Source organism: Oryx dammah, unplaced genomic scaffold (genome assembly GCF_014754425.2).
Source record: "Oryx dammah isolate SB20612 unplaced genomic scaffold, SCBI_Odam_1.1 HiC_scaffold_15, whole genome shotgun sequence".
NCBI lineage: Eukaryota > Metazoa > Chordata > Mammalia > Artiodactyla > Bovidae > Oryx > Oryx dammah.
In genome coordinates this window covers 9,108,690-9,126,509 of record NW_024070199.1, presented here as the reverse complement: position 1 = coordinate 9,126,509, position 17,820 = coordinate 9,108,690, and the positions used below count along the sequence as shown (strand labels likewise).

At 44.2% G+C, this 17,820-nt stretch overlaps 1 protein-coding gene across 4 annotated transcripts in view; it reads right to left on the bottom strand.

Moving 5' to 3' along the window:
* The window catches only part of SYTL2 (synaptotagmin like 2), a 120,999-nt gene that overhangs the window by 37,597 nt on the left and 65,582 nt on the right, over nt 1–17,820 (bottom strand). For all 4 annotated transcript variants that reach the window (XM_040255544.1, XM_040255548.1, XM_040255547.1 and 1 more), the window contains exons 3-5: nt 15,796–15,947; nt 13,073–13,205; nt 1,025–1,106 (exon numbers count right to left, since the gene is read on the bottom strand). In XM_040255544.1, the coding sequence (XP_040111478.1) occupies nt 1,025–1,106; nt 13,073–13,205; nt 15,796–15,947 (367 nt within the window). The remainder of the gene's footprint in view (nt 1–1,024; nt 1,107–13,072; nt 13,206–15,795; nt 15,948–17,820) is intronic.

Sequence of the window (17,820 nt, the reverse complement as noted above, 5' to 3'; positions counted from 1 at the left end):
ACCCCCCCCCCAAAAAAAAATCAGACCCAAACTGTGTAAAATGTACTCAATTCCAGAGTCTTACAAAGTTAAACCAGAACCAGCCATTCGAATCTAATCTCACAGAGGTGAGATTTTTACAGAAGCAAAACAACTTGGGCCTGAACACATCAAAGAGGTAGTCACAGGTCAGGGTAAACCCGAGGCTCTAATTAGGGCAGATTCACACCAGCGCTCTTTCTACCGTATGAGACTCTCTGTGATAGGTTAAAGTCATACTAAATAAAATTGTAACTGACCTTTTCTATAAGGATTTAAGAGTCCAGGTATCTTGAAGTGCTTCATAGTCACTAATATGATCATTGATTCTAATGTCAGAAAATATAACCCAGACGCTTTACCATCTGAGCCACCAGGGAAGCCCGTATCAATAAATAGAGTTCTGTTTTTCAACTGAAGTATACTTTATTTACAATGTTGTGTTAGTTTCAGGTGTACAGCAAAGTGATTCAGTTATATATTTTTTCAGATTCTTTTCTCTTATAGGTTATCATAAAATATTGCATATAGTTCCTTGTGCTATACAGTACATCCTTGTTGGTTATCTATTTTGTATATAGTAGTGTGTATATGTTAATCCTGAACTCCTAAGTTATCCCCGCTCCTAGTATTTTTCTTTATTAATATAAGGCTGAAAATCAGTGTTTGCTATCTGTAGTTTCATAAATTGAAAATCTTCTCCCATGAGCAGACTTCTAACAGGGATTCAGGAAGCCATGAATAGGAATAAGGACTGTCATGGAACTAACAAGCCACATGCCATATGCTTAAAAGAAGCAGCCCTCAATAGTGTCAGACTTTTTATTCTTTAGGGTAAAAAATCTAGGTCCACCAAAAGAGTGATTTCCTATATTACATACTAAAACTTATCTATATTTGATGGGAAAAAAGTACTACAAATTCCTCTTTTTCATAGTACTTTGATAAAATGAGAGAATGGCATTCTGGCCCCAGATGAGCTTTTCAAAGTCCAAGTTCAATCTACCTTGGCTGTAGATATAGCTGACTTCCTTGTGTTTTCCTGGGATGCATCAATCATGGTGGATGCTGGATTTACCACGCTGGAACTGCAAAAGAAACAATAATTCAGAGAATAAAACCTTACCCTTTGAGGAAGCGTAAATCATGCCTCTGAAGCCAGAAGCTATTAAGGCAGGATACGAGAGGAAGTTTGTAAAATCAAACTGCCAGGAAGGAAGAGGGAGTTGGAGCCGAGAGATGATTAAGCAGTGAAGCAAAGGCAATGGGAAAACAGGAATGAAAGACAGGCCTGAGACAAGGCAAAACCATCCATCAGAAGCCTGGAAGATTTTATCACCGTGCCAGGCACACAGGAGGTTCACAGTTGAAATTTGTACAAATAAACTCATCTCAAAGTTGGGACCTCACATCAGATGCAGACTAGAAAGTGAGCAAATTGAAGGGAACACTCTTGCTGAAATAAGGCCCCAAAGTCTTCTAGAGATTCTCTGGTCCAAGACTGGAATGGCACTGCTTACTCTAACTCAGGTAGAAAATAGCCAAAGCGGAACTTTTCTGGTAGTCCAGTGGCTAAGAATCGGCCTTGCAATGCAGGGGAAACAGGTTTGACCCCTGGTGAAGGAACGAAGATCCTGGATGCCACAGAGCTACTGAGTCCAGAGACCACAACTAGAGAGTCCGTGCACTGTCACGAAGGATGCCCCGCGATGCAACAAAGATCCTGGGTGCCGCAACTAAGATCTGACACAGCCAAACAAATCAGTGTTTAAAAAAAAAGAAAATAGCTGAAGAAAAGACTCAGGTGAGACAAGTGGTTGGGCAATGACACAGAAGAAACAGCAGACAGAGATGCTGCGCTGGGAAGATGGTAGATGGGGGCAACTTATGGGGAACCTTCCCCGACTCTCCCGACTGGCCAGGTGAGTTCTTGTTCAAATACAAGAGGAGTGAGGATGGAGCACAGTCAGAGGATGGTGGGAGGTTAGAAGCCTGCAGCCGGCCCAGAGAGGAGAGGAGGACTCTCCAGACCCTGGCTCCCTACCCCGGGGCCCGGGCAGCCCTCGGGTGAGAGTACTACCGGGAGTGTGGATGGAGAAAAGTTGAGCTGAGCTGGCTCCCTCTTGAACCACCACTCCCTTGGTGACTGAGTAAGAAGGACAAAGAAGGTCACAGTGGCCTTGGAAAGCGAGGAAAACCACCTGCTCAGACTTCCTGCTCCAGGCGCCCTGGCTCAAGGCATAAGAGGGGAGGTCACTATTGCTTGAAAGCACTGTGCCTTGTTAAACTCCATCCTGGTTAAACTCCTAGTGGCATCAGAGTCAAGGACTCAGAAAAATACCTCAGAAGGTGCTGGCTTTTCAGCAGGAAGCTAAGGAACTGAAGGTAGGGAAGGGGAGCACTTTGCCCCACAGCCAGAGAGCCTTGCCCAAGATTGCTGTCTCTAAACTCATGGGCCAGATGTTCTTGCTGCTTAATTTCCTTTCCTCCCTCTGCACTTGGACTGATGCTTCTATGGAGAGGTAGTCCCAGGAACAGGCTGAACACTTGAGGAAGCATGCTTCCTTTTGTTACCTTCCTCACTGTTGCAGACAGGAATTACAGCAGATGAGGCAGACATACGTGGAACACAGCCTGAACACAGGGATGTGAGAACCTGAGGTGGGGCAGGATTGGGGGGGAAAGAGCAGGGAACAAGGGTGGGAACTTACAATGGAGCCAGAATTCAGGCTAATGTCAAAACATATGGCAGGCAGCCTCTGTTCTTGCAAGAGGTGAGCACAAACATGAATCAAGCTATCTATCAGCCAACAGGAAAAAAGGACCCTGGTCACTGACAGAACTCACAGTAAAAGCAGTCCACAGCTCAGGACTAGAAAGCCATGTCTCCTGAGTGTCACTTTAAGAAGCCAGTGAGCGATATGAGGAAGCTTATAGCAGATGTCATGTTCATTTTCTCAGAGTGCTTGTATCATCTCCCTTCGCTCAGACAGTAAAGAATCTGCCTGCAAAGCAGGAGACCCCAGCTTTGATCCCTGGGTCCAGAACATCCCCTGGAGAAGGGAATGGCAACCTACTCCAGTATTCTTGCCCGGAGAGTCTTATGGGCAGAGGAGCCTGGAGGGCTACAGTCCGTGGGGTCACAGAGAGTCAGACATGACTGAGTAATGAACACTTTCAACTAGTAAATAAATCATTCACATAACTGCAGGACCTGAGCAAACTGCCGCCCTCCTCTCCTACTATCTTCCTCCCTTCCCTCTCCCTCTCCCCAAGAACAAAGGACAAGCAACGTCCCTACAGCCTCCTCCCTCTGCTCCCTAGAAACCCCACTTCTGCACCCCAGCCACCACCCCAACTGCCCACGCTGTACATCACGTGGTCCCTGCCTGCCCAGGGATGAAACCAACCTCTCTCTTACCAAACCCTATGCAGCTATGGATTTCATGTGACCATATGAGGAGTGATGCAACCTCACCCCGTGCATATGTATCTTCTCTCTTACAGTAAGCGGGGAGACCCCTCCAGAGCATCTTGGCCATCTTTCTGTTCCTCGCAATACCGTGTACAGTGTCTGGGACACAACTGGTGAGTGAGTGGCTGTGCAACTCAAGGCCAAATAAGCCAATGCCTGGGAGGCAGCGGCACACACAGCAGACCACAGCTTTTGTGTGTCTTTTCAATCTGTGGTTTGCCAAACTACAACGAGGCACATTATTTAGGTTTTAGACAAGATGTCTTTGTTCCTGCTATTCAGAAAGCAAAAGAGAAAGAAAGAAAGGAGGCATTTGGTGCACATGATCAGACACGGAACTACCGGGAACATACAGGGCTCACTGGGTTCTCTGGTGGGCGGGATAAGCAGAAAACGGGATGAGAGTGAGGTGCTTCGTTAACCACAGTTCACAAGTCTGCCTAAATAGAAAAAATCAAAACCAGCGTTTCATGCCTCAAAATGCTTCTGAAAAATGCAGCTACTTCCTCGATGAAGCTCCGGCTTTGTGTCCCTCAAGGCATACAACGATGTTTTGTTTGCCTGTCTTTTACTGGGCAACTATCAACACAGCAACCATCCTATTCTCAGCTGACCTTTCCAACATCCCTGTGCTGTATGTACCCTTCTCCCCATTTTACTAGTGAGAAAACTGAGGCTTGGAGAGGTTAAGGTAGTGAAAGAGCTGGGAATGTGAACCAGGTGTCTGACCCAGACTCCAGAGACAGGCACAGGAATGGCTGGGCTGCACTCCACTGATTCCTCAAATCGGTAAAGCTGAGGTTTATGGCAAGAGGACTGGAATGAAGACAGGGTGAGTCTAACTTCCCAGTGACTCTCACATCTGTCGCTTCCTTTCCACTGCTCCTGACTCCTCCCTGTCATCTGTATGAGCCTCACATTCGATGTCCAGACACCAAAGTTCCACTCTCCTCATCCTTTCGGCATTCCACCTCTAATCTAGAACGGTCTGAAACAAGCCTTTGGGCACATCCCTCTCCTGCTCGTTATCTTTCCAGGATCCTCAGGAAGGAGTTGGAAACACTCCACCATCTGCCCCCTGTACCCTCCCACTCCTCCTGCCCACTGACCTTCGTGCCAAACCTGGCTCCCTGCCCCTCTCTGCAGTCCCCCCAACCTACCCCCACCCCCTCCCTCAAATGTTGGCTCTGCTCTCTTGACCCACACGCTCACTCTCACCACCAAGCCTGGTCCAAATCTCACCTCCCTTGTGGCGCTGCTTGCCTATCAGCCCGATGGCAGTGGGTCTCATTGTCTCAAATCTTACCACACATTTTATTGGTACTTGGAACTAGGATTTGCTCCCTACCTGGTGCTATTTGAAATCAGGTGATTAAATATTCATAAAGGGAAGCATTATTTTTCCTAAGAGAACACAGTCTCTCTATAGCCACGTAATGCGTCTTTTGCTTCTTACAAGCCCTCTCAGAGGGCTTTCCACTGCTCCTAAGATTTCTATTCTTAGGGTGTGTCCTGTATAATAAGATATTGAATACCTTCCACGTGATGAGTTCTTAATGCCATACAGCAGGCCAAAGCTCACACCTTGTGCTCTGTAATTTCTGACCTCAGGCATCCTTCAAAAACTGCCTACAATACTAGATGTGTATGCGTGCGTGCTCAGTTGTGTCTGACTCTTGGCAACCCCATGGACTGTAGGCGCCAGGTTCCCCTGTCCATGGAATTTTCCAGGCAGGAATACTAGAGTGGGTCGTCATGTCCTCCTCCAAGGGATCTTCCTGACCCTTGGACCAAACTCACATCTCTTGTATCTCCTTCATTGGCAGGCAGATTCTTTTAACACCGTGCCACCTGGGAGGCCTCAATACTAGATACAGCACTCAGCCAAAAGTGGTTCACTTCTGTAAGAAGATCATTAAAATATTAGACTATGATATTGTTGTTAGAGTTTGGCTCCTGAAAGTGTCTGATTTTAATACAAGTCTTTGAAGACTTAAACAAAGAAGAATGTTAGGTACTCTGGTCGGGACACGTGGGGAAGAAGGCCTTCATAGCAGTCTTAGAACTACATCACCTGGGCAGTGGGACAACCCAGCTGCTTCTACGTCCAGCTGTCAAGTACTTCTAAGCACATGCAACAACTTTTAAAGCTTTTGAATCTTAGGCAGGCTTTCCCTCTAAAGCAGTTAAAAATGAATTCCCTGGCAGCCCAGTGGTTAGGACTCTGTGCTCCACTGCATGGGGCATGGGTTTGATCCCTGGTTGGGGAACTAAGATCCCACAGGCTGTGTGGTGTGATCAAAAAACCAAAAAAATATTAAAGAAGTTAAAAATAACAACGGACATGCTCTTCTGAGGTATGTTTCAGAATAAATATTAACTGTGTCTGGACTCAGAAGCAAATTTTTCAAGTGATTTTTCTCCCTGTGTTTCTTGCCATCGCTGCTTTCTCCCTTTGAACTGTGAATTCCTTAGATGTTAATGCTGTGCCTGGCACCCAGCATTGTGCTAACACGTGTTACAGGCAATGAGGCTTGAACATGTGAAAAAAAACACATGAAGAAATGGCTCAGGGCTTGAGTGAAGCGGATTTATAAATTTACTATGCCAGCCTTTCGAGTCACTATTTTTTTTTTAAGTAAAATATTACTTCTCTGGTTCTTCCCCAGTTCATGCTACAGATTTATTTAACACAAACATTCCCATCCATCCATAAGGCCCACTGATGTCAGAGTGAAACTATCCCTCACAACTAATTTGGGTATATCTAAGATTCTGTGGGATTAGCAGGATGCTTTTAAGAGCTCAATATGAGTGATTCTGCAGGGCAGGCCTCCAAGAAATGAAACAGTCACATCACTGGATTTGCAAGTAGTCCAAGAACAAAAGATCAAATGCATTGTCCCAGAGCTTGGCTCATCTCTACCCTGCCTTTGAGAGCAAGTGAAGTGCCTCAAACTGATCTTATTATAGAGGGTTAAGTAGCTAATCCCTCTGCAAAAGGGAGATGGATATATACAAACAAAAGCTTTCCAGGAAAGAGAGCATTAGTGGAAAAAACAATACTATTTCAGAGCTAAAGACATGGCGTTAATTGATAGGTTCCCATTCAACACAGAGTAAGAGAGAGGGGTGTCAGAAGTGAGCATCATGGAAGCACAGGTAGTGAAGCTCAAAGATGAGCATTTTTTGGTTCATTATGATAACATATAACGAAATAGCACTTTAATTCTACCAAAAACAAAGAAAGGTGGGGGTGCACAGCTTTTGCTTACCAGAATACTCATCACTTTCACAGCATTTCATAGGAAAATTCCCAGAGAAAAATCTGCCAATGTCATGGAAAGAAACACCATAGTACAGGCTTTATCCTGTTCTCCCTGAACTCATTTTGGGGACATTCTCTAGGGATATTTTTGATTAATGGGCATCGCAACCCCTGCAGCAGCCAAGTTCCCTCCTACCTCCATGCCTTCTTGTTCTCCATCCAGAATGCTCCTTACTTGCGGTTGTCCAAATTTGAGAATAGCCCTCAAAGTCTCCTCCAGCTTTTATAATCACCAGAGCTCATGGTGATATGTCTGAAGTGAGGCAGTCTTGGCAAGGCAATAAAACCTGGATGTTATCAATGCCATTCTTACCTTGTAGCTTAAATTTTTTCTCGCTGTCTTAGTCTCTTTTTCTACTGGATCCCTGGGGTCCAAAGGACTTCATTCAATTATTTATTACTCATTTGTTTATCCATTAACCCCTCTTTCACCATTATTCTCTATTTAATAATTCATTATATCATCAACTATTCTCAGTCAATCCATCTCTCACTCTCCATCTATTTTTCTCTTTTTTAAAAATTTTAAATATATTTTCCCATATATTCTTCATTCATTCATTTATTCCACAAGACATTTGTTGGGCACTGTTGTCTGTTCCAGGAAGAGAGCAGTGAACAAAATGAAATGCACTAGCAGACAAAGTCTTTTTCCTCGTGCAGCTGAGAGGAGGGGACAACAAACACATAAAAATGAATATGTAATATAATGTCAGGTAGTGATAAGTGATGGATGACAGTAAGAGAGGGAACAACATTCATTCACTTGGTCCATAGATACCAAGTACCTACTATGTGCTGGATATATTGTTAGAAGCTTGGAGGATGGTGGTGAGCGAGACCCAAGTCCTCAACCCAAGAGAACAACACAGTGATTCCTAGCCCTGGGAATCTGGAATATTAAAAGTTCCTTGGGCAATTGTGTCATACAAGTCACAGTTGAGAACTTCTCTTCCCTGGTGGTTTAGACGGTAAAGAATCCGCTTGCAATGCAGGAGACCCAGGTTCGATCTCTGAGTTGGGAATATCCCCTGGAGAAGGGAATGGCTACCCACTCCAATATTCTTGTCTGGAGAATTCCATGGACAGAGGAGCCTGGGGGCTATAGTCCATAGGGTCACAAAGAGTCAAATACGACTGAGTGACTAACACACACGCTGATGCTAAAAGAAGTAGTTAGAACCAGATAATGAAGAGTCTTAAATGTTGACCAAAAGGCTGCTGCTGCTATTGCTGCTGCTGCTAAGTCATTTCAGTGTCCGACTCTGTGCGGCCCCATAGATGGCAGCCCACCAGGCTCCCCCATCCCTGGGATTCTCCAGGCAAGAACACTGGAGTGGATTGCCATTTCCCTCTCCACTTCATGAAAGTGAAAAGTGAAAGTGAAGTCACTCAGTCATGTCCGACTCTTAGTGACCCCATGGATTTTCCAGGCAAGAGTACTGGAGTTGGGTGCCGTTGCCTTCTCTGGACCAAAAGGCTAGACTTTCTCTTTTAAGTCACAAGAAACCACCAAATGATTTTGTGATCCAGTTTACATTTTAGTCATGATCTGATAACTGTGTAGACAGGTTCAATTCAATAAGGACATTATAACAGAAATTTAGGTGAGAGATGGTGAAATCCTAATTAAGGGAATGGAGAAAAGAGGAAACATACAACAGAGTTTTAGAGATGAGTTTAAAAGAAATTCGAAGTGTTGGTAGAACACTCAAGAGACAACTAGTAATTGATAACTGCAATGTGTCCACTACATTAGACCCTTCCAGATGTCAAGCTGAACCAGATCCCCAAGTCACGCCTCTGCCGGTCCTGTCCTCTCTGTCTCCCTAACAGAATCCTTCTTATCCTTCAAGAAATCCCTTAAATATAATTATTTCTGGAATAAGTTCCTCAAGGACAGGGATCATATCTTATTCCACTCTGAATTCCTAGCTACCATCTTGTGTACAACCAATACTCAACAACTGTTTACCGACTGACTGAATGACTACATGGAGATTGAATTTCCAACCCTACATAATGACCTTTCTGTCATTCTACTAGGTGCTAGAAAGATGCTAAATCTGTGTTTTTCAATCAACTGCAAACAAGGATATTTAAACATTTTATTTCCAAAAAATATCCAGAAGTAAACCAAGCCAACATATGCCTTAATGGCTCTATCCTCACTATCCATACCTATGTCTCTTTGTCCTATTTTTCTCTGCATCTCACCCTTAGATGGCCTTTCATCTGGCTTCCTATTTCTTCTGCCTGTGGCTCAGGCTGGCACACAGTGCCCCCTGTGACTTCTGCTGCAACAGTAGCAGTCATTGGCCTATTACTGACTGTCATCTGTTACTAGGGCCGGTTTATATGTAGTCAGAGTAGGCTACCACGTCCTTCGTGTGACGCCCACTGCGTCTAATGTAACCTCCTTTGCACCTAGGAACTTGCTTTCTGTGGTTGAAGGTTCTGAACCTTATCAGGATACATTCTCAGAGTAATTCTTTAAGCTTCTAGAAACAACCAAGAAAAGGAAAGAAGCTCAAAACTTTCATCCACACTGGCTTAAGTTATTAAAAGTTTAAGTAAGCCTTAGGGTAGAATGCATGGTAGAGCCTTTCCAAGGGGAAAGGAGGCAGCCACAAGGGAACTGAAGGATGTGGGATAGCAAAGAGTGTGGGAGGAGAAAGCAGGAGAAGAAACGAGTTGGGAAGCTTAGAACACACTTGAGAAACTCTTGCTTTTGTTTTTCATTTTTTTAGAGGTCTGGGCTGACCCTGTTTGTGGCCACATACCCACTCCAGCATTCTTGCCTAGAGAATTCCATGGACAGGGGAGTCTGGCAGGCTAGAGTCCATGGGGTCTCAACGAGTTGGACACAACTCAGCAACTAACACTCTCGCTTTTTGCTTTCAGCCAAGATGATATAAGCTTCCAGAGGGACCAGTCCTCAGAGAGGTAGTCTTAGGGGAAGAGATTGGAGAGACAGAGGGGAACTAAAAAGGTCAGTCCACTTCTGGGCTCCTTCAGACCAAAGTAGCACCAAGGGTGGGGACACATAAGGCCCTGGTCAGTCGAGAGGCTACTAGATTCTCCGTGATTCCCTAAGCACCCAAACTTTTTTCCATAGAACATGTCATCTCAAATAATAAAGGAGAGGCTTCTCATCCCAGAGCAGGCCTACCTCTATACCCAGGAAACACACGTTATTCCTCGCTGGGGAGCAGGATCTGACGTACATGACATTTCTCACATTTTCATCCTCTGCTCCCCATCAAGGTTCAGCCACGCCCAGGGGTTTACTGTGTGCCTGTCCCACGATTATCTGGGGGGAGAGACATGATGTGCTATCAAACTGTGGACCATTGTGCCAGTACCAGTAGGTGAACTGCGTGTTCCTGGTTTACAACAGGTGCAGACGTCAAGAGTATGCATTTAGAATCCGTTACAGCAATTTGCTGAGACACCACAGTGCATCCTCAGTGGGCTTATGTTGTGCATGCTCTTGTTGTTATCTTTATTTCACTTTTCGAGTATTCATTTTTAGTATATTTTATTAAAGGGCTCAATCTGTGATGACTAGAAATGGAAAACACGTAAATCCCAAACACCAGCCCTTCACCACTGTTTGTGCCAGTACTACCCAGCAGCCAGAACTAGAGCTGAGCGCACTTGGAGTTTTCTTTGCCGCTCGAAAGAGAACCTCATCTCCTGCCCCCGTTCTGTTCATCAGAGCCCTCTCTGCCTCCTCAGGCTACAGATGCAAAGACCAGTTCCAAAGGAACGCAGGTAGCTTCTCATGCTTGAATACACGTTGAATACCCACAATGAGTTAATTACTCACAAACAGAAGCGCTCAGAATTGTGCCCACAACAGAAGAAGGACTCCTGCCCCAGAGCTTATTAGGGGGAAAAAAAAATCCTTCAGAAACTGCAATACCCAGTCAGGGTTGCCTCACGCTCCCTGACTCCTGACTAAGAAAATATTGACAGGTATTGAGTCATTCTATTGAAGTTCACTTAGTCTAAAAGTACAGGCCGCAAACTATACTTCACACACCCAGTTCCCAAAGGTTAAAGTATAGGTGAGAAACACGCTGGAACCTGACACTTGGTAAAGCAGAGTTTCTGACACAGAGAGAAGGAAGCAAATAACAGCTCCTGCTACAGTTGTGGGTGATCACCGCTCACGCCACGTAATAAGCAAAGTATGCCGGACACATCAAACATGTTTATTCCTGTCTTCTTGGCCTACCTCATCTGTGTTATTATAACATGTTAGTCACTCAGTCTTGTTCAACTCTTTGCGACCCCAGGACTGTAGCCCACCAGGCTCCTCTGTCCATGGAATTCTCCAGGTAAAAATATTGGAGTGGGTTGCCATTTCCTTCTCCAGGGGATCTTCCTGACCCAGGGATTGAACTTGGGTCTCCTGCGTTGCAGGCAGATTCTTTACCATCTGAGCCATCGGGGATTGCCAACCTAATATAAGACCACCTGCAAATTGCCCATTTTCTTTCTTCCTGAGAAATGCCAAGTGGTACCTTTACCTCATTACATTCCATCTCATAACGCCCTGGTGAGACAGCTTGGTCCTGAGGTACATACAGATGAAACCTTAAAGATGTGTCTGAAGTCATCCAAGAAGTGTAACCAACAACAGCGGACACTATTCACAGCCTCAAATTGGGACAGGAAGGTGGGTACCCACCAGGCCGCGTGGCCACAAGGAAACTCAGTCAAGCTCTAGCACCTCGGTCCCTTAGGCATCTGAGATGAAATGCGTTCCTGGGAGAAGGAAAGGAAGTCCTTTACCATCTCCTGGAGTTTGCTCAAACTCATGTCCATTGAGTTGGTGATGCTGTCCAACCAGCTTCTCATCCCCTGCCACCCCCTTCTCCTTTTGCCTTCAATCTTTCCCAGCATCAGGGTCTTGATAGAACATCACAGATCATCCTGGGTGGGGGCCGGGGGGATATGGTGCTGCCTACCACCCAGCAAAACAAAGCGAGTCCTCTCTAAAAGGGAAATGGATAAACAACAGGTACCTTAAGAGACTCAATATTCCATTATTCATATAGTGTAATACTTATATTTGACTCTGAAATGCCTGTTGGTGCCTATAATATAGACCCACTCTCTCATCCACAAATTAGATTGAAAACATCCCCATTTCCCAGGTGTCTCAGCCTTGGACCCTGACTCAGTGACTGTCCCATCAGCAAATTCACTGACTTCACTACAGTTGGAGATTCTGATTCAATTGTCTTCACTGAGGAACTAGAGATAAAATGTAATTGTCCTTCAATCAAAGAGTAACAACTATACCGCCAATGGACAGATACCAATGGGAAGACCCTTAAATACCTAAAAACAAATCATCTTGGTTGAAAAAGTTTGTGGCAACATAGCCTCATAATCAGCTATATCATAGAAGGATGTACAGATGTGCGTTTTGATTGGTCAGGTGATAAGATAAACGGAAAACACACAAAAGCAAGATGGAAATATCATGACAATCTGCATCCTTAAGAGGCGTCTATTCAGTACCTACCATGTACCAGGTATTTTATGTACTAATTCTCATCAGAATATTTCTTATACAGTATGATTCCTACCTATAGTTAGGAAAAGATATTCAGGAAGATTAAATGACTTGCCCATGGTCAAATGGCTAATAAATGGCATATTAAGGACTGGAATTTCCATCTGCTTGGTTTTGGTGCTTAAATTTCTTTAATTGCACCAGGCTGTTACAATTTGATCATCACTGATTTTTTTTTTTTTTTTTTTTGGCCACATTTGTGCAGCTTGTGGGGATCTTAGTTCCCGGACCAGGGAAGGAACCTAGGCCCACAGCAGTGTAAGTATCTAAGTCCTAACACTGGATCACCAGGGAAATCCCCCTCATTCATCTCTTTCCTTCAATGACTTATTCCACAATATTCATTTTGGAGTACATTTTCATTTACTCTATGAAGAAACCCTTAGTACAAATAACAGTTAAAAAGAAAAAACAGTTCAAGTTGGTGCTGGAAGAAATCACCACTTGACATTTTAATTTAATATGCAGATTTGTTAGACATTCTGGAAGCTGAGAAAGAATACCGCTCAGGCTTTGTTCATATCAGGGCCCAGAACGCTCTCATCTGTGCCCTCCTCCCCACACCCACGAGACCTGGCTGGCCTCTGCACGCACACACACACCAGGACCTAGCCAGGACCCCCAGGTGCAGCAGCTCTCCCCATGAGCTCGGTCTCACCTGGGGCTTGCTGGGGCTACATCTTCCGGCTCTTCTACAACACCGGTTAGCTCTGGGGGGAGGAGAGCATCCTTGTGGACATTATTCACCCAGGTTTCCTTTGCCCTATTTGCTCTGTCCTTACTCTGCTCATCTGAAACAGGAAACAGTAAAGGCAAGAAGGTTATCCTGAATGCTCCACAATCTACTACTTCTCATATCAGCTCTGACCTCTGAAGGCTGGAACCTGAATGTCAGGCCTTCCCTGAGCACCCAGGCAGTCACGAATGAGTCTGTGTACTTGAGATTAGAATTATCAATACATCTGTGCGAGGAGTCGTGTTGTTTAGTTGCCCACAAGTAGAGTCTCCAGAGAGCATGGGCACACCTTTAAATGTGCGGAGACGACTAAAGCAAAATTGCGACTGCTCTAGGTGAATCTGACCTGAATTGGGGCCAGGACTTATTGTGTATGGCCAGGGGATACTCAGGCAGGGAAGTTCTTGTTGGGACAGACACACCATCATTACCAACTCTTTACTGAACAGCTACAATGGGCTCGACTCAAGGCTGGGATACAGAAGGGAACAAATGCTTCTGTTCTGGAATGTTCCTCTCCACTGCCTCCTCCTCTCACAGTCTCTACACAGCCAAATTCTACAAGTTCTCAAAAGCTAGCTCAGATGCCAGAGCCCCCTTAAAACCTCTGTGATCCCTCTTCAGGAAATAATCTCTTTGGCCCCTGAACACCACTGCTCTCTACCTGCACCTCTTGGATAGTTAGCATCAACTGAGTGATGACCGAGTTTGAGGCAAAGTGCTGAGTCCCTTGCATGCATTATCCTCTGAGGAGGGAAAAATTTTGCAAGTTTACAGATTTCAAAATTGAAGACCAAAGGGATCAAGAGACTTGCCTAAGGCCACATAGCCAGTAAGCGCCAGTAATACTTCCATCAGTGTTAAGAATTAAGATGAAGCAACATGTGCTTAGTCACTTCAGTTGTGTTTGACTCCTCACCACCCCTTGGACTGTAGCCCGCCTGGCTCCTGTGTCCATGGGCTTCTCCAGGCAAGAATACTGGAGTGGGTTACCATTCCCTTTTCCAGATGATTCCTGACCCAGGGATTGAACCCAGGTCTCCTGCATTGCAGGCAGATTCTTTACTGTCTGAGCCACCAAGGACTCCCAATTTCCAAATACATTCATAGGTCTCTCTAAAGTCTAGTTTCTTTAGCTGCAAAATGGAGCCCTCGGTATAACCCATGGGACCCTTCAAGATTTCTGGAGTTCTGCGTGGTTTTGGGAGGACGCATGGCAGAGCTGGGATTTCAGCCCTTCTGATGTAAAGCCACGCTCCTTATAGACTGGGGCTGACTCCTTACGATGAGCTGTGCAGTGCTCATAGGCCATTGATGACCTTAGGCAAGTTACTTCACTTCTGAGTTTTACATCTTGCATATATATAATGAGGATAATAATACCTACCTTATAAGATTGCTACTACAATTAGAAATATTAGGGAAGAAATGCCTATAACATATTAGATGCCAAAGAGGTAATTTCCTTATTGAGAACAGGTTAGAACTAGACAGGGGCTAGTTCTCAGAGGTAAAGGTTTATACTGACTAGTGCAGAGTTAATTAGAGAGAAGGCACCTGGTAAATATTTAATGAACTCAACAGAATTCTAAAGAAGCCTCCAAAATGCTGTCTTTACAGTCCCTTAAATGATGTACTTGGTTTTTATTTTTTATTTATTTATTTTTTCCTCAGGTACAAAATTTTTATTTTTATTTATTTATTTATTTTTTTAATTTATTTATTTATTTATTTTTAATTTTTTACTTTACAATTCTGTATTGGTTTTGGCTTAGGTTGACATGAATCCACCACAGGTGTACAAGCGTTCCCAAACATGAACCCCCCTCCCACCCCCCTCCCCACAACATCTCTCTGGGTCATCCCCGCGCGTCAGCCCCAAGCGTGTCATATCCTGCATCAGACATAGACTGGCATTTCGATTCTTACATGATATTATACATGTTTCAATGCCATTCTCCCAAATCATCACACCCTCTCCCTCTCCCTCTGAGTCCTGTACTTGGTTTTTAAAGAAGCACCAGGTGTCACAGTCATTGAGCAGAAAGGCCAATCTTTTCCTGTTACTCTACTCAGGAGAAAAGGTTCTGAATTTTCAGTTAGAGCCAAATAAAGAGGAGATGGTAGATCCCTGATAAGAGCTTTCCAGGTGGTACACTGGTTAAAAAAAAAAAAAAAAATCTGCCTGCCAATGCAGGAGATACAAGAGATGTGGATTTCATCCCCCAAGGTTGGGAAGATCCCCTGGAGAAGGAAATGGCAACCCACTCCAGTACTCTTGCCTGGAACAGTCCATGGACAGAGGAGCCTGGTAGGCTACCGTCCAAGGGTCAGACACGACAGAGCGCGCGCACACACAAACACAGATCCCTTATAAGCCTCAATTGTCAATGTTACTCCAAGTCAATATGACAGCTAAAGGGTTTCCTTTGTTCTTCTCTACCACACTAAGTCACTTACCTCTGACTTCATCCATCCAAACCCAAGAAGATTTTGACCTACAGGACCACACATTATGCAAAGCACACCCCTAAATGATTTCCCTCTGCAGATTTCAGTAATGATGGTGACACCCTTCCCTTCTCCCAAGGGCTACTTCTCCCAAACAAATGCTGCCTTGAGAGGCACTAGCCCAGTCAACTTACCTGCTACCTGGGGCCTCTTCTTCCTCATGGATGCTCTGATGATATCTGCACCATGGATTCTGTCTCTGTGTCTTTTTGCCTTGGCTTCATAAAACCACTGGCCACTCATATTCTTCAGTTGCTGGTCATCCTTAACTTTTTCAGGCAAATGTCTACAAAAGGAAAAACGCTTTACTTTGTTATGAATCCACAGTAAGTAAATGAGTTCACAGCGACACTGCACAAAGAAGTTGTAAGCATATGGCCAAAATGAAGCTCTCAGTGTTTTATGAGATCCCACAAACCTCCCAGATGACTAACCAGTGTATGCTTTAACTAAAAGGTCACAGGATCCAATGCCAACATTTTTCAAAAATTCAAAGATTTAAGCCATGATCCCCAGATGACGTCTGAGATTTCTCAAGAGCAAATTCACTTTTCAGCTGCAGGCTTATGTGTTCACTGTTGAAATGCAAATACCTCAGAGAAAGAGGGCATATTACACTTCCCTAAGCCTTGGTTTCCTTATTTTTAAAAAGGGGTTAAGGAATTTCCCTGATGGTTTAGTGGTTAAGACGTCACCTTCCAACGCAGGGGGTGCGGGTTTGATCCCTAATTGGGGAGATAAGACCCCACATGCCTCAGTGGCCAAAAAAGCAAAACTTAAAATAGCTGCAATACTGTAACAAATTCAAGAAAGACTTTAAAAATGTCCACCTTAAAAAATTTTTAAAAAGGAATGGGGCTAATAATAGTAACTCACCTAGTAAGATTTCTATGAGGATTAAGTTAGCTAACGCATATACACCATAGTCTGTGTACGCCTGGCACCTAATAAACACTGAGTGGATAACTGGTGGGGAAATTATCAGCTCATCAGTTCTTGCCATTTCAGTGAAATGAACTTATCAGAGACTTTTCTGGAAGCCTATATGTCCCTGGTTCTTAATCCTAGGAAAATGAATTCAACAAGGCAGGCTGGGATCAGGGAAGATCAAACTTAGGTGGGGTAGGGAGTGCAGGCAGGGGTAAATTCCATTTGTGCAGATACTGCTTCTAAGGGTTCCACAGTCATTGATGCTCACGGAAAAGCTAAAATCTAAAGAAGAAACCAAGTACCACCCTCCTAAAGTTTCCCTCATTTTACAGCAGAGGGAAAAACACTGTTCTGCACTGACAAGTCTCATAACCTCTGCATCTCTATCCATGTCGATAAAATGAGAGTCAAAAAAATCTATCTTTTCTTGTTCACAGAGCTCTACTTAAAGTAAAATAAAAGCCTTAAGGAGACTTTCAACTCTTGGAAGATACTGTGCTACAAAAATCCAACAGGGTTTGATGACTGTCATTCAAGCTAATACGCACACTACCTAACATAGCAAATCTGAGTGTTTTAGCCAGAGAATGTGCAGGGGGGCCACACCAAGGCGGTGGCAGGGCTGTGGTGTGACGGCTGCACAAAGGCCCACCCAGGAAAGAGGAAGGCAGGAGGGGCAGTCACCAGGGTTCTGGCAAGTACGTTTTCTCTCTCCAAAGTGTGCCTGAAGAGACACTTTCCAGCCAGAGTCTGACTCTCTGCTGGAAACGTCTCTACTCTCCACTTAAAGAAGTGGCCCTAGGCCAAACATGTCCGATCACAACCGTCGGATACACGCTGTAGTGACAGCCCGCCACCAAATCCTAACAGGGACAGTGTCTTCACGGTTCCTATGAAATGTGTCGAATGATTTCCTCTTGCCCAGATTTTCTTTTTTCAAATATCTTTATTGGAATATAGTTGATTTAAAATGTTGTGGTAACTTCTGCTGTACAGCAAAGTGGTTCAGTTATACATATATGTATATCCACTCTTTTAGATTCTTTCCCCATGTAGGTTATTACAGAGTATTGAGTAGAGTTCCCTGTGCTATTCAGTAGGTCCTTATTAGTTATCTATTTTTATATATAGTAGAGTGTATATTTTTAACAGCCAGGACATGGAAGCAACCTAAATGTCCATTAACAAGAATGGAAAAAGATGTGTTCATTCAGCCATAAAAAAAAAAA